This window comes from Nerophis lumbriciformis, linkage group LG37 (assembly GCF_033978685.3).
Source record: "Nerophis lumbriciformis linkage group LG37, RoL_Nlum_v2.1, whole genome shotgun sequence".
Classification (NCBI taxonomy): domain Eukaryota; kingdom Metazoa; phylum Chordata; class Actinopteri; order Syngnathiformes; family Syngnathidae; genus Nerophis; species Nerophis lumbriciformis.
This window is the reverse complement of record NC_084584.2, coordinates 5,502,463-5,522,500: the sequence shown is the minus strand read 5'-3', so window position 1 is coordinate 5,522,500 and position 20,038 is coordinate 5,502,463. Positions and strand designations below refer to the sequence as shown.

The following is a 20,038-nucleotide window of genomic DNA, read 5'->3' as shown; positions in this document are numbered from 1 at the left end:
TTCAAGAAACTCTTCAAACTTAAAGTGTTTACAAAGTATAAAGAAGAAGAACCATGATAAACATTCTGTATTTATTTAACTAATCCATTCTTTCACTCTTTCACTCACAAACTAATCTTACTTATCTCAACATATGAAATGTAACTTACTTCACCAATTATTATTTATTTACTTATTTTTATTGTGATTACTTATGGAGTATATTGTGAATAAATTGAGAACAGGAAGTGAACAAAAGTTTTAGCAACTTTATGTAAAAGAAAAGGGGTAGGATTAAATAAGCTCTGCTTCTTCCTACTCCTTTTCGAACATGTTGAATAGAGAAACTGGAGATTGTGATGTATCATGTTGTATGATTGCATGTTCGAAATAAACTCAAACTCAAACTCAAAAGCAGGCCTGGGCAAATTTAGAGAAAAAAATGTGTCTGTGGTCCGGAATTTCTGATTTTTAGGAACACTAATACAAAACCTTGAATGCTAAAAACGTTATGACAGACCGCCTTAAAAAACAGAATTTAATTTTTAATTTTTTTACTGAATGAGACACCCAAAATGTTCATGAAAAGAAAGAATGTGGGGTTTACAATAGTAACTATATAGGATAAAACACTGAATATTGACAACTAGGGCTGCAACAACTAATCGATTAAAATCGATTATAAAAATAGTTGGCGATTAATTTATTCATCGATTCGTTGGATCTATGCTATGCGCACAGGCTACGTTTTTGTTGTTGTTTTTTTAACTTTTATTTATAAACTGCGACATTTACAAACAGCTGAGAAACAATAATCAAAATTAAAGCTGCAAGCAGCGTTGGTCGGGCCCGCATATTTGGCAGGTGCTAGTCCTAAGTGTCCCAATACTATTGTCCAGTTTTAGTCATAAGTGTCCCAATACTTTTGTCTACTTTTAGTCTGAAGTGTCCCAAGACTTTTGTCTAGTGTACCTACCTTGTCTGCATTGTGTGGGCACGTTGGTGCTTCCTGCTTTTAAGCAGCCATCTTAAAAAAACAGCAGCGCAGCAGCATCAGCGCAGCGGGTCTTTGAAGGGTCATAAAATCAAAACCGGAGCAGTTTGAAAAAAAGCGCTTCTGTCATTGTAATCACAAGGGTTCAATCTCTCTCCTGTTTTAGTTTGAAGGCGAAACGACAAACGCGCTCAGAGGAGATAGTTTTTGAAGGAAGGTGACCGGTTTTTACAAAAAATTTGTTTTGAAGGGGGAATAGCAAACTTCCTGTTGATTTTTGCTGAGGGTTGTCAATCTATGAAATGTAGGTCTAAGTGAGACCTACGGAGAGGTTTTTGTTTCATGTCTTTCCGACTTTCCCAGTGGGAGTTACAGGCAGTTTTGTCATTTTTTTCTTCTGAGGAGCAGTTTTTTCTCCGTTTTATTCAAAAATTGCACAAGAGCGCAATTTTGAGATTTGGGGTTAGGTTTTTTATTAGATCGCAATTTTTGCCAGTCCTGATGTGTGCGTTCAGTTTGGTGAGTTTTGAAGCGTGCTAAGGGGGTCAAATTACAGCTCAAAGAGGCAAAAGTTACTGTTTTTAGTACTTTTTTGTCTTGAAGGGGGAATAGCCAACTTCCTGTTGATTTTTGCCCGAGAATATACTACCGTATTTTCCGCACTATAAGGCGCACCTAAAAACCACAAATTTTCTCAAAAGCTGACAGTGCGCCTTATAACCCGGTGCGCTTTATATATGGATAAATATTAAGATTCATTTTCATAAAGTTTCGGTCTCGCGACTTCGGTAAACAGCCGCCATCTTTTTTCCCGGTAGAACAGGAAGCGCTTCTTCTTCTACGCAAGCAACCGCCAAGGTAAGCACCCGCCCCCATAGAACAGGAAGCGCTTCTTCTTCTACTGTAAGCAACCACCCGCCCGCGTAGAAGAAGAAAAAGCGCGCGGATATCACCGTACGTTTCATTTCCTTTGTGTGTTTACATCTGTAAAGACCACAAAATGGCTCCTACTAAGCGACAGGTATCCGGTTCATGAAAAGACGCAATCTCTCCATCCGCACACGGATTACTATTTCACAGCAACTGATATTCCTGTGAACCGCACTGTGGATACAACGGGAGCACGTACGGTGAATATTCGCACCACAGGGAATGAGAAGTCATCCTTCACTGTGGTTCTAGCTTGCCATGCTAATGGCCAGAAACTTCCACCCATGGTGATATTGAAAAGGAAGACCTTGCCAAAAGAGACCTTTCCAGCCGGCGTCATCATAAAAGCTAACTCGAAGGGATGGATGAAGAAAAGATGAGCGAGTGGTTAAGGTAAGTTTAAGTTTACGCGAAGAGGCCGGGTGGCTTTTTCCACGCAGCTCTGTCCATGTTGATATACGTATGTTTGTGATTGCACATTTGCGTACATTTTGGGAGTGAACAGAGTTGTTAGAACGCTGGTTTTTAATATATTATTAAAGTTTGACTGACCTATCTGACTGTTTTTTTGACATTCCTTTAGCGCTGTTAGATGCGGCTTACAACACGGGGCGGCTTATAGGTGGACAAAGTTTTTAAATATGCCGTTCATTGAAGGCGCGGCTTATAACCCAGGGCGCCTTATGGTGCGGAAAATACGGTATATGAATGAGGTAGATCCCCTCCACTTGGTACATTGAAAAGTAGCTCGCCTGCAGAAAAAGTGTGAAACATGCAGAATAAATGTAGAAAGACTGTGAGAATGTTTGAATGTACAGTAGCAATATTGAAGAATAATATCAATTAGCAACTAACGATTAATTCGATAATCGATTAATCTGTCGATTATTACTTCGATTAATCGATTAATAATCGGATAAAAGAGACAAACTGCATTTCTATCCTTTCCAGTATTTTATTGGAAAAAAAACAGCATACTGGCGCCATGTTCTTTCAACTTGCCAAATAAAACAAGGAAAATGTTACAAAAATGCACACTTTTGACACCCCTGCTACAGATAATAAAAAATTAAATGGGATAAATCTATAGATAAAAAGCAGAGCCTGACGACGCATGCGCGTTTATCATAACTCTCTCGCTCTCTCTGCCTCTGCCCCTCCCTCACCAATGCTGCTGTTTGTTTTGTTTTTAACCCCTTCTTAACCCTGAACGTACATTGAAAATACACGCAACCCTAACTCAAAATGCCGGACATTTGAGGCATTTAAGAAACTCCGCCCTGACAGCTCCGCAAAAGAGGACATGTCCGGTGAAAAGAGGACGTATGGTCAGTCTATTCTAGCCCGTTAGCTGCTAGCATGCTAGCAGCGATCGGTTTCACCGGACATGTCCTCTTTTGCTAGCATGCCAGCAGCTAACGGGCTAGGCTAGACTGACCATACGTCCTCTTTTCACCGGACATGTCCTCTTTTGCAGGGCTGTCAGGGCGGAGTTTCTTAAATGCCTCAAATGTCCGGCATTTTGAGTATTGTTTACACAACGTGCAGTACGCTACTTAATATGTCCGTGTGGAAACTCGTTCGGTACACCTCCGCACCGAATCGAAACCCCCGTACCAAAACGGTTCGATACAAATACACGTACCGTTACACCCCTATTATTAGGGCCCGCATGGTCCTTATGTCCCATTGCCATGGGACATAAGGACCTATTGAATTTCTAAGGTTTTATTATTATTATTATTATTCTGCAACTTTGCGCTGTAATTTGACCCCCTTAACATACTTCAAAACTCACCAAATTTTACACACACATAAGTAATATACGGCAAAAAAAAACCAAACCCCAAAACTCAAAATTGCGCTCTAGCGCCCCCTAGGGAAAAAAAACTAGACTGCCTGTAACTCCCACTAGGAAGGTCGGAGAGACATGAAACAAAAACCTCTATGTAGGTCTGACTCAGATCTAGATTTCATAATAGTACATTCTCAGGCTAAAATCAACAGGAAGTTGGCAATTCCCCCTTAAAGACAAAAAAGTACTAAAAACAGTCACTTTTGCCTCTTTGAGCTGTAATTTGACCCCCTTAACATGCTTCAAAACTCACCAAACTGAACGCACACATCAGGACTGGCAAACATTGCGATCTAAAAAAAAAACCTAACCCAAATCTCAAAATTGCGCTCTACTGCAATTTTTTAATAAAACGCAAAAAAAACCTGCTCCTCGGAAGAAAAAAATGACAAAACTTCCTGTAACTCCCACTCGGAAGGTCGGAGAGACATGAAACAAAAACCTCTATGTAGGTCTCACTTAGACCTACATTTCATAAATTGACAACCCCCAGCAAAAATCAACAGGAAGTTTGCTATTCCCCCTTCAAAACAAATGTTTTGTAAAAACCGGTCACCTTCCTTCAAAAACTAACTCCTCTGAGCGCGTTTGTCGTTTCGCCTTCAAACTAACACAGGAGAGAGATTGAACCCTTGTGATTACAATGACAGAAGCGCTTTTTTTCTAACTGCTCCGGTTTTGATTTTATGACCCTTCAAAGACCCGCTGCGCTGATGCTGCTGCGCTGCTGCTGCTGCGCTGCTGTTTTTTTAAGATGGCTGTTTAAAAGCAGGAAGCACCAACGTGCCCACACAATGCAGACAAGGTAGATATACTAGACAAAAGTCTTGGGACACTTCAGACTAAAAGTAGACAAAAGTATTGGGACACTTATGACTATCACTGGACAAAAGTATTGGGACATTTAGGACTAGCACCTGCCAAATACGCGGGCCCGACCAATGCTGCTTGCAGCTTTATTTTGATTATTGTTTCTCTGCTGTTTGTAAATGTTGCAGTTTATAAATAAAGGTTAAAAAAAAAAAAGTAGCCTCACCGCATGCGCATAGCATAGATCCAACGAATCGATGACTAAATTAATCGCCAACTACTTTTATAATCGATTTTAATCGATTAGTTGTTGCAGCCCTAATATCAATACAATAAATCAGGGCAGCCCGCAGCTTATTTTTTAACGACCTGCAGACCAAACATTTGCGTTTTTTAAAATAATTCTGTAGATATACAGGTCAGTCTTATTTTGCTACTTGCCAACGTTAGCATCCTAGCATTTTAAACAACATTGTAAACACCTTAAGAGAAATAATCTATTTTGGTACTTGACACTCGTTACAGTTAGCACTTTAGCATGCTATGCTAGCCTTTTTAGCTAACAGCACAGTGTCATATTTTGATATTTCACTGATGCGAACTGTAAGCGTGCTATTCTTAGCATGTTAGCTTTTTTTTAAGCTCATTTTGCTCTTTTTGTTTGTTACTTGACGCTATCTGGCCAGCATGCACACTGTTAGCATTTCAGTTCAGCTTTGAGTGTGTGAATTATATTTACCGTATTTTCCGCACTATTAGCCGCACCTAAAAACCACAAATTTACTTAAAAGCTGACAGTGCGGCTTATAACCCGGTGCGCTTTATATATGGATTAATATTAAGATTCATTTTCATAAAGTTTCGGTCTCGCAACTACGGTAAACAGCCGCCATCTTTTTTCCCCGTAGAAGAGGAAGTGCTTCTTCTTCTACGCAAGCAACCGCCAAGGTAAGCACCCGCCCCCATAGAAGAGGAAGCGCTTCTTCTTCTACTGTAAGCAACCACCCGCCCCCGTAGAAGAAGAAGAAGCGCGCGGATATTACGTTTCATTTCCTTTGTGTGTTTACATCTGTAAAGACCACAAAATGGCTCCTACTAAGCGACAGGTTTCCGGTTCATGAAAAGACGCAATCTCTCCATCCGCACACGGACTACTATTTCACAGCAACTGCCTAAAGACTTTCAAGAAAAGCTGGCTACTTTCCGTGCATATTGTAAAAACAAGATAGCTGAAAAAAAGATCCGGCCAGAGAACATTATCAACATGGACGAGGTTCCATTGACTTTTGATATTCCTGTGAACCGCACTGTGGATACAACGGGAGCACGTACGGTGAATATTCGCACCACAGGGAATGAGAAGTCATCCTTCACTGTGGTTCTAGCTTGCCATGCTAATGGCCAGAAACTTCCACCCATGGTGATATTCAAAAGGAAGACCTTGCCAAAAGAGACCTTTCCAGCCGGCGTCATCATAAAAGCTAACTCGAAGGGATGGATGGATGAAGAAAAGATGAGCGAGTGGTTAAGGTAAGTTTACGCGAAGAGGCCGGGTGGCTTTTTTCACGCAGCTCCGTCCATGTTGATATACGACTCCATGCGCGCCCACATCACGCTGGTTTTTAATATATTATTAAAGTTTGACTGACCTATCTGACTGTTTTTTTGACATTCCTTTAGCGCAGTTAGATGCGGCTTATAACACGGGGCGGCTTATAGGTGGACAAAGTTTTGAAATATGCCGTTCATTGAAGGCGCGGCTTATAACCCAGGGCGGCTTATGGTGCGGAAAATACGGTATATAGCGCTTTTCTCTAGTGACTCAAAGCGCTTTTACATAGTGAAAGCCAATATGTAAGTGACATTTAACGCAGTGTGGGTGGCACTGGGAGCAGGTGGGTAAAGTGTCTTGCCCAAGGACACAACGGCAGTGACGAGGACGACGTAGGCGGGGATCGAACATGGAACCCTCAAGTTGCTGGCACGGCCGCTCTACCAACCGAGCTATACCTGCTTTCACACAATTTCTACTGAAATTGCATTTTCCAGTTCTTTGTAAACATATCTTTATTATACGGGTTTTGAAGATGAAAACTACCTAAATGGATTCTCGTAAATTACAAATGGATTTAGAATGTGAATAATTACGAATCACGATTTGTTAGAGCACTTCTAGTTAACACTCACAACTTTGACATGTTCTTAAAAACTTCTAGAATATTCCGGGATCAAGCCCAATTGTGCGCTTATGAATGTTTATTGACGGGTGTAAAGGTGCTGCAGCTATGAATCCAGCAGAGGGCGCTGTCTCACTAGTCTGAAAATAGGCATTTTTAGGCCCAGAATTGCCAAATCACCATGGCAACACAATGTCATCTGTCTTTGGGCTCCATGGCACCTTCTTTACTTGGCATCAGATGATTCCTATCCAAATATCACCACCTAGTCAATCACTTACCAGTCTTTTCTGGTTGAGGACCTGCTCGATGAGGGAGGGTCTGGCGGGCCGGTCCCCCACGGTCCCCAGACGCTGCTTGTTGACCGACACGGGTCTTTCCTCTGGGTTGTCCTGATTGCAACAAACACAAAGTCTTCTTACAACACATTCTAAGACAACTTTTTAAATAAAACTCATTTAAAACAATTGAGTTGAGGTTACTTTTTGTTATTGAACAACATGAGCCTATCCCAGATGACTGTAAACAACATGATATCAACTTGGTGTTTCCCCAACTCAACTTTTGCACTTCCGATACGAGAGCTTTAAGTATGGCCAATATGATATCAGCAGGAATGATACATAAATGTATTATTTTGTAGTGTAGAACGTTGGAAAAGGTTTGATCAACAATGAACAACACTAAAATATCCGCCTCGAATGGACTGATACGGTCTTTAATTTGAAGTGGACTTGTAACAGTTTTTTGGCGACACCTAGTGGCCACGATGTTTCATGAAGTTGAAAGCTACGGACACGTTTGTTACTGGGTATTTTCTAATACGCTTCTGCCTCTGAGACTTTGGATGTGTAAGTAATATGCAACTATAATTATTTGATACTTGTTTATATTCACACATGTGCTGTTTTATTGTTCAATTATTACTGTGCATGTCTAGCTTGTGTGCTTAGCTGTGGTGTAGCTGCTAGCCCCTAGTAGCCTATAGCCTAGCATGTTTACTTTAGTAAAATAGAAGAAATTGTGTGCTTATTGGAGGACATTTAGATGTTAATTGGCTGTCCACCTTTGCACAAGTGAACACACTGCAGGACTGCTTGTATCGCTCATGATATCACACACAAGTAAACACGCTGCAGGACTCCTTGTATCGCTCATGATATCACACACAAGTGAACACGCTGCAGGACTGCTTGTATCGCACACAAGTGAACACACTGCAGGACTGCTTGTATCGCCCATGATATCACACACACAAGTAAACACGCTGCAGGACTCCTTGTATCGCCCATGATATCACACACAAGTAAACATGCTGCAGGACTCCTTGTATCGCTCCTGATATCACACAGAAGTGAACACGCTGCAGGACTGCTTGCATCGCACATGATATCGCACACAAGTGAACACACTACAGGACTGCTTGTATCGCCCATGATATCACACACAAGTAAACACGCTGCAGGACTCCTTGTATCGCACATTATATCACACACAAGTGAACACACTGCAGGACTGCTTGTATCGCACACAAGTGAACACACTACAGGACTGCTTGTATCGCTCATGATATCACACACAAGTGAACACGCTGCAGGACTCCTTGTATCGCTCATGATATCACACACAAGTGAACACGCTGTAGGACTTCTTGTATCGCACATTATATCACACACAAGTAAACACGCTGCAGGACTGCTTGTATCGCACATATCACCACACACAAGTAAACACGCGGTAAGACTGCTTGTATCACACATGATACCACAGACAAGTAAACACGCTGCAGGATTGCTTGTATCGTACATGATATCACACACAAGTAAACACGCTGCAGGACTGCTTGTATCGCACATGATATCACACACAAGTAAACACGCTGCAGGACTGCTTGTATCGTACATGATATCACACACAAGTAAACATGCTGCAGGACTGCTTGTACTGCACATTATATCCCGCACAAGTAAACACACTGCAGGACTGCTTGTATCGCACGTATCACCATGTAAACACGCGGCAAGACTGCTCGTGTCGCACATGATATCACAGAAGTAAACACGCGGCAGGACTGCTTGTATCGCACATGATACCACACAAAACTACAAAAATGGAGCCCGCATACAGTCTGCGTAAAAACTACAAAAATTGAGCCCGCATACAGTGGAAAGTGTGAGTAAAAACTACAAATATGGAGCCCGTATTCCGTGGATAGTGTGCGTAAAAACTACAAAAATGGAGCATGCATGCACTGGAAAGTGTGAGTAAAAACTACAAAAATGGAGCCTGCATACAGTCTGCGTAAAAACTACAAAAATGGAGCCCGCATACAGTGGAAAGTGTGAGTAAAAACTACAAAAATGGAGCATGCATACAGTCTGCGTAAAAACTACAAATGGAGCCCGCATACAGTGGAAAGTGTGAGTAAAAACTACAAAAATGGAGCATGCATACAGTCTGCGTAAAAACTACAAAAATGGGGCCACATACAGTGGAAAGTGTGCGAAAAAACTACAAAAATGGAGCCACATACAGTCTGCATATAAACTACATAAATGGAGTCACACACAGTGCAAAATGTGTGTTTCAACTACATAAATGGAGTTACATACCGTGTAAAGTGTGCGTATAAACTACAAAAATTGAGCCACATACAGTCTGCGTATAAACTACATTAATGGAGCCACATACAGTCTGCATATAAACTACATAAATGGAGCCACATACAGTGTAAAGTGCATATAAACTACATAAATGGAGCTACATACAGTGTAAAGTGTGCGTATAAACTACAAAAATGGACCCACATACAGTGCAAAGTGTGCGTATAAACTACAAAAATGGACCCACATACAGTGCAAAGTGTGCGCATAAACTACATAAATGGAGCCACATACAGTGTAAAGTGTGCGTATAAACTACAAAAATGGAGCCACATACAGTCTGCGTATAAACTACAAAAATTTAGCCACATACAGTCTGTGTATAAACTACATAAATGGAGTCACATACAGTGTAAAGTGTGCGTATAAACTACAAAAATGGAGCCACATACAGTCTGCGTATAAACTACAAAAATTTAGCCACATACAGTGTAAAGTGTGCGTATAAACTACAAAAATGGAGCCACATACAGTCTGCGTATAAACTACAAAATTTAGCCACATACAGTCTGTGTATAAACTACATAAATGGAGTCACATACAGTGTAAAGTGTGTGTATAAACTACATAAATGGAGCCACAGACAGTGTAAAGTGTGGATATAAACTACATAAATGGAGCCACATACAGTGTAAAGTGTGTGTATAAACTACAAAAATGGATTCACATACGGTGCAAAGTGTGAAATGGAGCCACATACAGTGTAAAGTGTGCGTATAAACTACATAAATGGAGCCACATACAGTGTAAAGTGCATGTATAAACTACATAAATGGAGTCACATACAGTGTAAAGTGTGTGTGTAAAATACATAAATGGAGTCACATACAGTGTAAAGTTTGAGTATAAACTACATAAATGGAGCCACATACAGTGTTGTATAAACTACATAAATGGAGCCACATACAGTGTAAAGTTTGAGTATAAACTACATAAATGGAGCCACATACAGTGTTGTATAAACTACATAAATGGAGCCACATACAGTGTAAAGTTTGAGTATAAACTACATAAATGGAGCCACATACAGTGTAAAGTTTGAGTATAAACTACATAAATGGAGCCACATACAGTGTTGTATAAACTACATAAATGGAGCCACATACAGTGTTGTATAAACTACATAAATGGAGCCACATACAGTGTAAAGTGTGTGTATAAACTCCATAAATGGAGCCACATACAGTGTTGTATAAACTACATAAATGGAGCCACATAGTGTAAAGTTTGAGTATAAACTACATAAATGGAGCCACATACAGTGTAGTGTGTGTATAAACTACATAAATGGAGTCACGTAGTGTAAAGTTTGAGAATAAACTACATAAATGGAGCCACATACAGTGTTGTATAAACTACATAAATGGAGCCACATAGTGTAAAGTTTGAGTATAAACTACATAAATGGAGCCACATACAGTGTTGTATAAACTACATAAATGGAGCCACATACAGTGTAAAGTGTGTGTATAAACTACATAAATGGAGCCACATACAGTGTTGTATAAACTACATAAATGGAGCCACATACAGTGTAAGGTGTGTGTATAAACTACATAAATGGAGCCACATACAGTGTAAAGTTTGAGTATAAACTACATAAATGGAGCCACATACAGTGTTGTATAAACTACATAAATGGAGCTACATACAGTGTAAAGTTTGAGTATAAACTACATAAATGGAGCCACATACAGTGTAAATTTTGAGTATAAACTACATAAATGGAGCCACATAATGTAAAGTTTGAGTATAAACTACATAAATGGAGCCACATACAGTGTTGTATAAACTACATAAATGGAGCCACATACAGTGTAAAGTTTGAGTATAAACTACATAAATGGAGCCACATACAGTGTAAAGTGTGTGTATAAACTACATAAATGGAGCCACATACAGTGTAAAGTGTGTGTATAAACTACATAAATGGAGCCACATACAGTGTAAAGTTTGAGTATAAACTACATAAATGGAGCCACATACAGTGTTGTATAAACTACATATATGGAGCCACATGTATAAACTACATAAATGGAGCCACATACAGTGTTGTATAAACTACATAAATGGAGCCACATACAGTGTAAAGTTTGAGTATAAACTACATAAATGGAGCCACATACAGTGTTGTATAAACTACATAAATGGAGCCACATACAGTGTAAAGTTTGAGTATAAACTACATAAAAGGAGCCACATACAGTGTTGTATAAACTACATAAATGGAGCCACATACAGTGTAAAGTTTGAGTATAAACTACATAAATGGAGCCACATATGTAAAGTGTGTGTATAAACTACATAAATGGAGCCACATACAGTGTGTGTATAAACTACATAAATGGAGCCACATACAGTGTAAAGTGTGAGTGTAAACTACATAAATGGAGCCACATACAGTGTTGTATAAACTACATAAATGGAGCCACATACAGTGTTGTATAAACTACATAAATGGAGCCAGATATGTAAAGTGTGCTTACGTCTAGTTTGCTGCTGGACATGGCCTGGTCGCTCTTCTTCTTCTTGTACTTGTCTTTGTACATCTTGTTGCGGTGCTTCTTGCACATCCACGGCTTCCTCTGCTTGGCCACCTGCGTGGTGGTCTCCGTGCAGCCGTCGTAGGTGCACTGCTTGGGGACGTGACCGTCGCCCTCCAGGCCGTCCTCGTCCATCATCTCCTCGGGGCTGGCGGCGCTGTCCCGGGGGTCCGAGCTGTCCAGCACGTCGCTCTCCTCGTCCGCGTCGTCCATGTCCGCGTCCATGGGGATCAGGGTGATCACGTCTCGGCTGTCGACCGAGCGGCTGTCGCCCACGATGTAGCGCTGGCCGTCTTTAGTGAGCAGGATCGCGGAGTCTTTGCTGCTCGGTGTCGGTGTCGGGCTGTCGTCGTCGCTCATGTTGTTGTTGTTAGCTTCTGAAGCTAACAAGCTAAAGCTAGCTAGCTAAAAACAAGCTAAAACTAGCTCGCTGGGGCTTACTCGCGGCTATTAGCTGACTATTTCATTCGTCTCACACATTTATATCAAACAATAAGAAAGCACCGAGCATAAAATTAGGATTCTGATTCACATATCGAACATAATACGACGACTAAGCGATTTGTTTGTTCGGGTCTTCGCGTTGCACATCCGGGTCCTTCTTCGTCGCCTCCCGCCACTTCACCCTCCTCATTATTTTATTTATTTTTATTTATTTATTTATTGAACAAAAAACATACATTTATAATTCACACAAAAGTCAAGGCACTTTCAACACCAAGGAAAGAAAAACAAATACAGATAGAGTATTAAATATTGTAGCGGCTGGCAATGGCTGCGGGGAGAGATCGGGAAGTGACGTATATATATATTTTGCATTCTATTTTAGTTACTTTATTGAGTTTACAACCCCCTGGCGCTGTTTTATACTCTTTTTGTACTTATTTTGATTATTATTATTATTTCTCAATTGTTTGTAAATGTTGCAATTTATAAATAAAGGTTTATAAAATACAATGAAATTGACGGGAAAAAAGGGTGACACACATTGGAGTTGTTGTGTGGTTGAATTGCATCTTGTACAATAAAGACAAGACAAACAATTAAGTCGTATGAGCCTGGGATTTTTACAATATTAATAAATAATAATAATAAAACATCCATCCATCCATTTTTTTTACCGCTTATTCCCTTCGGGGTCGCGAGCCTATATGAAAAAAAAGATAAAAAGGTATCAATATAAGGGCTTTTGTACTCTTAATCATTCTCCCAAATTTGGTTGATAACTGTAAACCATTAAGCCAGTTAGAAAATGTAGGCCTTACTTTCATAAATCAACATTTATGTAGAAACATTTTTGCCTGGAGCATAACAATGTTGACAAACATTTCTATGTTACAGTCGTTTATAAAAAAAAATACCAAATGTGATCTCTCTGATCTCCTCCCAAAACACATGAATATTTAAAATAAAAATAATCTAAAACTGGTGAAGTTAAATGGAAAATAACTTTATCGTATAATCACTGGATAAATATAACAATTTAATTTAAAAAAAAATATTTTTACATATTTTTTTTCTTTCCACGTCACTGACACACACACACATGTACACTCTCACATCCCACACACACATGTACAGTATCACACACACACACACACACACATGTACACTCTCACATCCCACACACACATGTACAGTCTCACACACACACACGTACAATATCTCACACACACATGTACACGCTCACATTCCACACACAGATGATTGACATCCTCTACAGCTCCACTGATATAACAGCCGTCAACCTCCATGTTCAATTTAAGTTTCAAAAAATCCTTTGAAGGGTATATTCCATTAATCATTTTAAAATTGTACTTTTTTAATTTTGGGAGAAAAAAAAAACTGTGTATGTAATATATATTGTCTTTATTTTCCTTAACTCAACTTTTGCAAACTCCTTCAGGATATATTGTCTATGAACTGTGCCTGGAAAATATTCTCTCACTAAAACTGTTCACCCTCCTCTTTTTTTTTCTTCTTCTTTTTTTTTTTGTTGAATTTTATAAACCTTTATTTATGTTTTTATATATTTGTATTTATAAATTGCAACCTTTACAAACAATTGAGAAATAATAATAATCAAAATAAGTAAAAAAAAAAAAAAATAGTAAAAAAAACAGCGCCACAGTTAGACTAAAGTGGCCGGAACAGGAAAACCTGATCGGTCCACGCATGCGTAAAAATGATGTCACTTCCGTTCTATATATTTTTTCCTTTCTCCGAAGCAGCTGTGATATTTGAACGGTTTATAATTATTATTTGTCCAAATAATACACTACATAGTAGTACAAGAGGATAACAATACAAAAATGAAGAAGGGGTACATTTAAAAAAAAAAATATTCTCGCCACAATTACAACCACTTTTTATCTTCTGGGAGTCAGTGGCGCCCTCTTGTGTCATTCATAGCAATGACGTCATTTCTTTTTTAAATGTTGATTTTTTTTTTTAAAACGAGGCACTTACTTAAATATTTATCTGCGCCGAAAAATGCCTACCTCTTTAGGACCAGCCTTTCTAGATATATAAAGATGTGTATTTACAACAATAATAATATATACACACTGTGCGTATATAAAAAAGCTTGTTGTGAAAAAATAGTTGGAATTTCACAAGAAAAAAGTCACAATTTCACAAGAAAAACGTGGAATTTTGGCAATATTATAATAAACGTCGCAATTTTACCCAACGCAAGTCAAAATTTTACCAAAAAAACTGAACATTTGTGCAATATTATGATAGAAGTTGGAATTTTACTCAACAACAGTCGCAATTTTACAAGAAAAAGCTTAACATTTTGGCAATTTTATGAAAAGTCGTAATTTTACTCGACAAAAGTCACAATTTTATAAGAAAACTGTAACATGTTGGCAATATTATAATAATAATTGTAATTTCACTTGGGGAAAATGACGACAAAAGTTATAAGTTTACTAAAAAAATGTCACTATTCCATAAGAACAACAGAAAAATTGGCAATATTGTGATGAAAGTCAGAATTTGATATGACAAATGTCGCCATTTTGCATGAAAAAGTAATCATTTTACATAAAAAAGTAATCATTTCACGAGAAAATATGGCAATATTACAGAAACATAAAGAATATGAAAAATGGTTCATGATTTTATAAGAAAAAAGTCGACACGTGAGAAAAAGACTGAATTTAGTTATTATTATTTTTATTTTAGTTACTTGTTTCTAATTGTTTTTTAATCGTCATTATTTACTTCAAGTTATTACAGTATGTCTCTATATACATATTTATTTTATTTTTCTTAATTTTGGCCAAAGGGGGCGCACTTCAATTTCTTACACACACATGTTATTTCATATGTTGACCAGAGGGGGAGCACTTTTAAAACAGACACTGTCAATTTGAAAAAAAAACCCTCCTTTTTGGGACCACCCTCATTTTGATAGATTTCACCAGCAGGGGTGCAAATTAGGGGTGTCCGATAATGGCTTTTTGCCGATATTCCGATATTGTCCAACTCTTTAATTTTACGGCATTGTTATTTAAATGAAGACTAAATGAAAAAAAAAAAACGGAACATGATTGCCGTGAAACAAGTTGACATTGCGCATGCGTGGACCGATCGGGACTGGTTGGGCAATGACAGGGCCCTCTAGCGGTGTAAAATATTATAAATGTTTATTGGAGATATTGGAAAAACACGTGTTATAATATTTAATGAGAAAAAAAATGTACACAGATTTGTTTTGGAACGATTTTTTATTATTATGACGTTATTATTGAGAGACCACTGTTGAAGAGAGGTACATGTAGTGTGACGGACACATAATAATGTTGTGCACTTTGGTAGGTCACTTTCGACAGATTCACATCAACCATTTTATTATTGGCGACATTTGTGTTTGTTGCCTCTCGTCGAGCGCTAACGAGAAGAAGAAGCTACTGTGTGTCCGTCGCGCTTTCATCCGGAGGAATGAACGAGGTTTTTTTTGGTAGCAAATAAATCCACTTCAGTGCTGCTGGTTCTGCAGAATCCACACCTGTTGGACTGCATTCGTTTGACATCTGCGAGGCTCGTCTGCCGCCAGCGGTGAAGTCAGGTCCCGGCAGGCACGAGACGCCGATGCAACGTTGGTTGTACGTACGTGTCCTTCAGAACCCACTTTGAAACAACGTTGCGAAATAGTTTCTAAGTTAAGGCGACATTGATGTCCGACGTTGGATCCACGTTGTTGGTTGGCAAAATGACCAAATTTCATTGTTCAAATCAACGTCAGAACCCGACATTGATTAAACGTCGTCAAAAAGCATGTTGTTTCAACGTTGTATTTGTGTTGTAGAATATTGGTTGGAAAATAACCAAAAATCAATGGTTAAATCAACGCCAGAACCCGACATTGATTAAACGTCGTCAAAAAGCATGTTGTTTCAACGTTGTAGAATATTGGTTGGGAAATGACCAAATTTCAATGGTCAAATCAACGTCAGAACCCAACATTGATTAGTTGTCGTCAAAAAGCATGTTGTTTCAACGTTGTATTTGTGTTGTAAAATATTGGTTGGGAAATGACTAAAATTGAACAGACACTGATTAAATATCATCAAAAAGCATGTTGTTTCAACGTTGTGTTTGTTTCTTGGAATATTGTTTGGAAAATGACCAAAATTCAATGGTCAAATCAACGTCAGAACCCGACATTGATTAAACGTTGTCAGAAAACATGTTGTTTCAACGTTGTATTTGTGTTGTAGAATATTGGTTGGAAAATAACCAAAAATCAATGGTTAAATCAACGCCAGAACCCGACATTGATTAAACGTCGTCAAAAAGCATGTTGTTTCAACGTTGTAGAATATTGGTTGGGAAATGACCAAATTTCAACAGTCAAATCAACGTCAGAACCCAACATTGATTAGTTGTCGTCAAAAAGCATGTTGTTTCAACGTTGTATTTGTGTTGTAGAATATTGGTTGGAAAATGACCAAGAATCAATGGTCAAATCAACGTCAGAACCTAACATTGATTAAACGTCTTAAAAGAGCATGTTGTTTCAACGTTATGTTTGTGTCTTGGAATATTGGTTTGGAAATGACTAAAATTCAACGGTCAAATCAACGTCAGAACCCAAAATTAATTAAACGTCGTCAAAAAGCATGTTGTTTCAACGTTGTAGAATATTGGTTGGGAAATGACCAAAATTCAATGGTCAAATCAACGTCAGAACCCAACATTGATTAAACGTTGTCAGAAAACATGTTGTTTCAACGTTGTATTTGTGTCGTAGAATATTAGGTGGGGAAATGACCACATTTCAACGGTCACAACAACGTCAGAACCCAACATTGATTTAACGTTGTCAAAAAGCATGTTATTTCAACGTTGTATTTGTGTTGTAGAATATTGGTTGGAAAATGACCAAGAATCAATGGTCCAATCAACGTCAGAAACCAACATTGATTAAACGTCTTAAAAGAGCATGTTGTTTCAACGTTATGTTTGTGTCTTGGAATATTGGTTGGAAAATAACCAAGAATCAATGGTCAAATCAACGTCAGAACCCAACATTGATTAAACGTCTTCAAAAAGCATGTTGTTTCAGCGTTGTAGAATATTGGTTGGGAAATGACCAAAATTCAACGGTCAAATCAATGTCAGAACCCAACATTGATTAAACATTGTCAGAAAACATGTTGTTTCAACGTTGTATTTGTGTCGTAGAATATTGGTTGGGAAATGACCACATTTCAACGGTCAATACAACGTCAGAACCCAACATTGATTTAACATTGTCAAAAAGCATGTTATTTCAACGTTGTATTTGTGTTGTAGAATATTGGTTGGAAAATGACCAAGAAACAATGGTCAAATCAACGTCAGAACCCGACATTGATTAAACGTCTTAAAAGAGCATGTTGTTTCAACGTTATGTTTGTGTCTTGGAATATTGGTTTGGAAATGACTAAAATTCAACGGTCAAGTCAACGTCAGAACCCAAAATTGATTAAACGTCGTCAAAAAGCATGTTGTTTCAACGTTGTATTTGTGTTGTAGAATATTGGTTGGAAAATAACCAAAAATCAATGGTTAAATCAACGCCAGAACCCGACATTGATTAAACGTCGTCAAAAAGCATGTTGTTTCAACGTTGTAGAATATTGGTTGGGAAATGACCAAATTTCAATGGTCAAATCAACGTCAGAACCCAACATTGATTAAACGTTGTCAGAAAACATGTTATTTCAACGTTGTATTTGTGTTGTAGAATATTGGTTGGAAAATGACCAAGAATCAATGGTCAAATCAAAGTCAGAACCCAACATTGATTAAACGTCTTAAAAGAGCATGTTGTTTCAACGTTATGTTTGTGTCTTGGAATATTGGTTTGGAAATGACTAAAATTCAACGGTCAAGTCAACGTCAGAACCCAACATTGATCAAACGTCGTCAAAAAGCATGTTGTTTCAACGTTGTATTTGTGTTGTAGAATATTGCTTGGGAAATTACCAAATTTAAACGGTCAAATCAACGTCAGAACCCAACATTGATTAAATGTCGTCAAAAAGCATGTTGTTTCAACGTTGTATTTGTTTTTTGGAATATTGGTTGGAAAATGACCAAAATTCAATGGTCAAATCAACGTCAGAACCCAACATTGATTAAACGTTGTCAAAAAGTATGTTGTTTCAACATTGTATTTGTGTTGTAGAATATTGGTTGGGAAATGACCAAGAATCAATGGTCAAATCAACGTCAGAACCCAACATTGATTAAACGTCGTCAAAAAGCATGTTGTTTCAACGTTGTAGAATATTGGTTGGGAAATGACCAAAATTCAACGGTCAAATCAACGTCAGAACCCAACATTGATTAAACATTGTCAGAAAACATGTTGTTTAAACGTTGTATTTGTGTCGTAGAATATTGGTTGGGAAATGACCACATTTCAACGGTCAAAACAACGTCAGAACCCAACATTGATTTAACGTTGTCAAAAAGCATGTTGTTTCAACGTTGTATTTGTGTTGTAGAATATTGGTTGGAAAATGACCAAGAATCAATGGTCAAATCAACGTCAGAACCCAACATTGATTAAACGTCTTAAAAGAGCATGTTGTTTCAACGTTATGTTTGTGTCTTGGAATATTGGTTTGGAAATTACTCAAATTCAACGGTCAAGTCAACGTCAGAACCCAACATTGATTAAACGTCGTAAAAGAGCATGTTGTTTCAACGTTATGTTTGTGTCTTGGAATATTGGTTTGGAAATGACTAAAATTCAATGGTCAAATCAACGTCAGAACCAAACATTGATTAAACGTTGTCAAAAAGCATGTTGTTTCAACGTTGTATTTGTGTTGTAGAATATTGGTTGGAAAATAACCAAAAATCAATGGTTAAATCAACGCCAGAACCCGACATTGATTAAACGTCGTCAAAAAGCACGTTGTTTCAACGTTGTATTTGTTTTTTGGAATATCGGTTGGAAAATGACCAAAATTCAATGGTCAAATCAACGTCAGAACCCAACATTGATTAAACATCTTAAAAGAGCATGTTGTTTCAACGTTATGTTTCTGTCTTGGAATATTGGTTTGGAAATGACTAAAATTCAACGGTCAAGTCAACGTCAGAACCCAACATTGATTAATTGTCGTCAAAAAGCATGTTGTTTCAACGTTGTATTTGTGTTGTAGAATATTGGTTGGAAAATAACTAAAAATCAATGGTTAAATCAACGCCAGAACCCGACATTGATTAAACGTCGTCAAAAAGCATGTTGTTTCAATGTTGTAGAATATTGGTTGGGAAATGACCAAATTCCAACAGTCAAATCAACGTCAGAACCCAACATTGATTAATTGTCGTCAAAAAGCATGTTGTTGCAACGTTGTATTTGTGTTGTAAAATATTGGTTGGGAAATGACTAAAATTGCACAGACACTGATTAAATAACGTCAAAAAGCATGTTGTTTCAACGTAATCTTTGTTTCTTGGAATATTGTTTGGAAAATGACCAAAATTCAATGGTCAAATCAACGTCAGAACCCGACATTGATTAAACGTTGTCAAAAAGCATGTTGTTTCAACGTTGTATTTGTGTTGTAGAA

General features: G+C 38.1%; 1 protein-coding gene across 1 annotated transcript in view; it reads right to left on the bottom strand.

Annotated features, from left to right (window-relative positions):
- rfxap (regulatory factor X-associated protein) overlaps nt 1–12,699 on the bottom strand; it is a 14,292-nt gene extending 1,593 nt beyond the window's left edge. Inside the window, exons 1-2 of the mRNA XM_061931540.2 lie at nt 11,895–12,699; nt 7,027–7,137 (exon numbers count right to left, since the gene is read on the bottom strand). Of these exons, the coding sequence (XP_061787524.1) occupies nt 7,027–7,137; nt 11,895–12,311 (528 nt within the window). The 5' untranslated portion in view covers nt 12,312–12,699. The remainder of the gene's footprint in view (nt 1–7,026; nt 7,138–11,894) is intronic.
- Between the last annotated feature and the right edge of the window lie 7,339 nt (nt 12,700–20,038).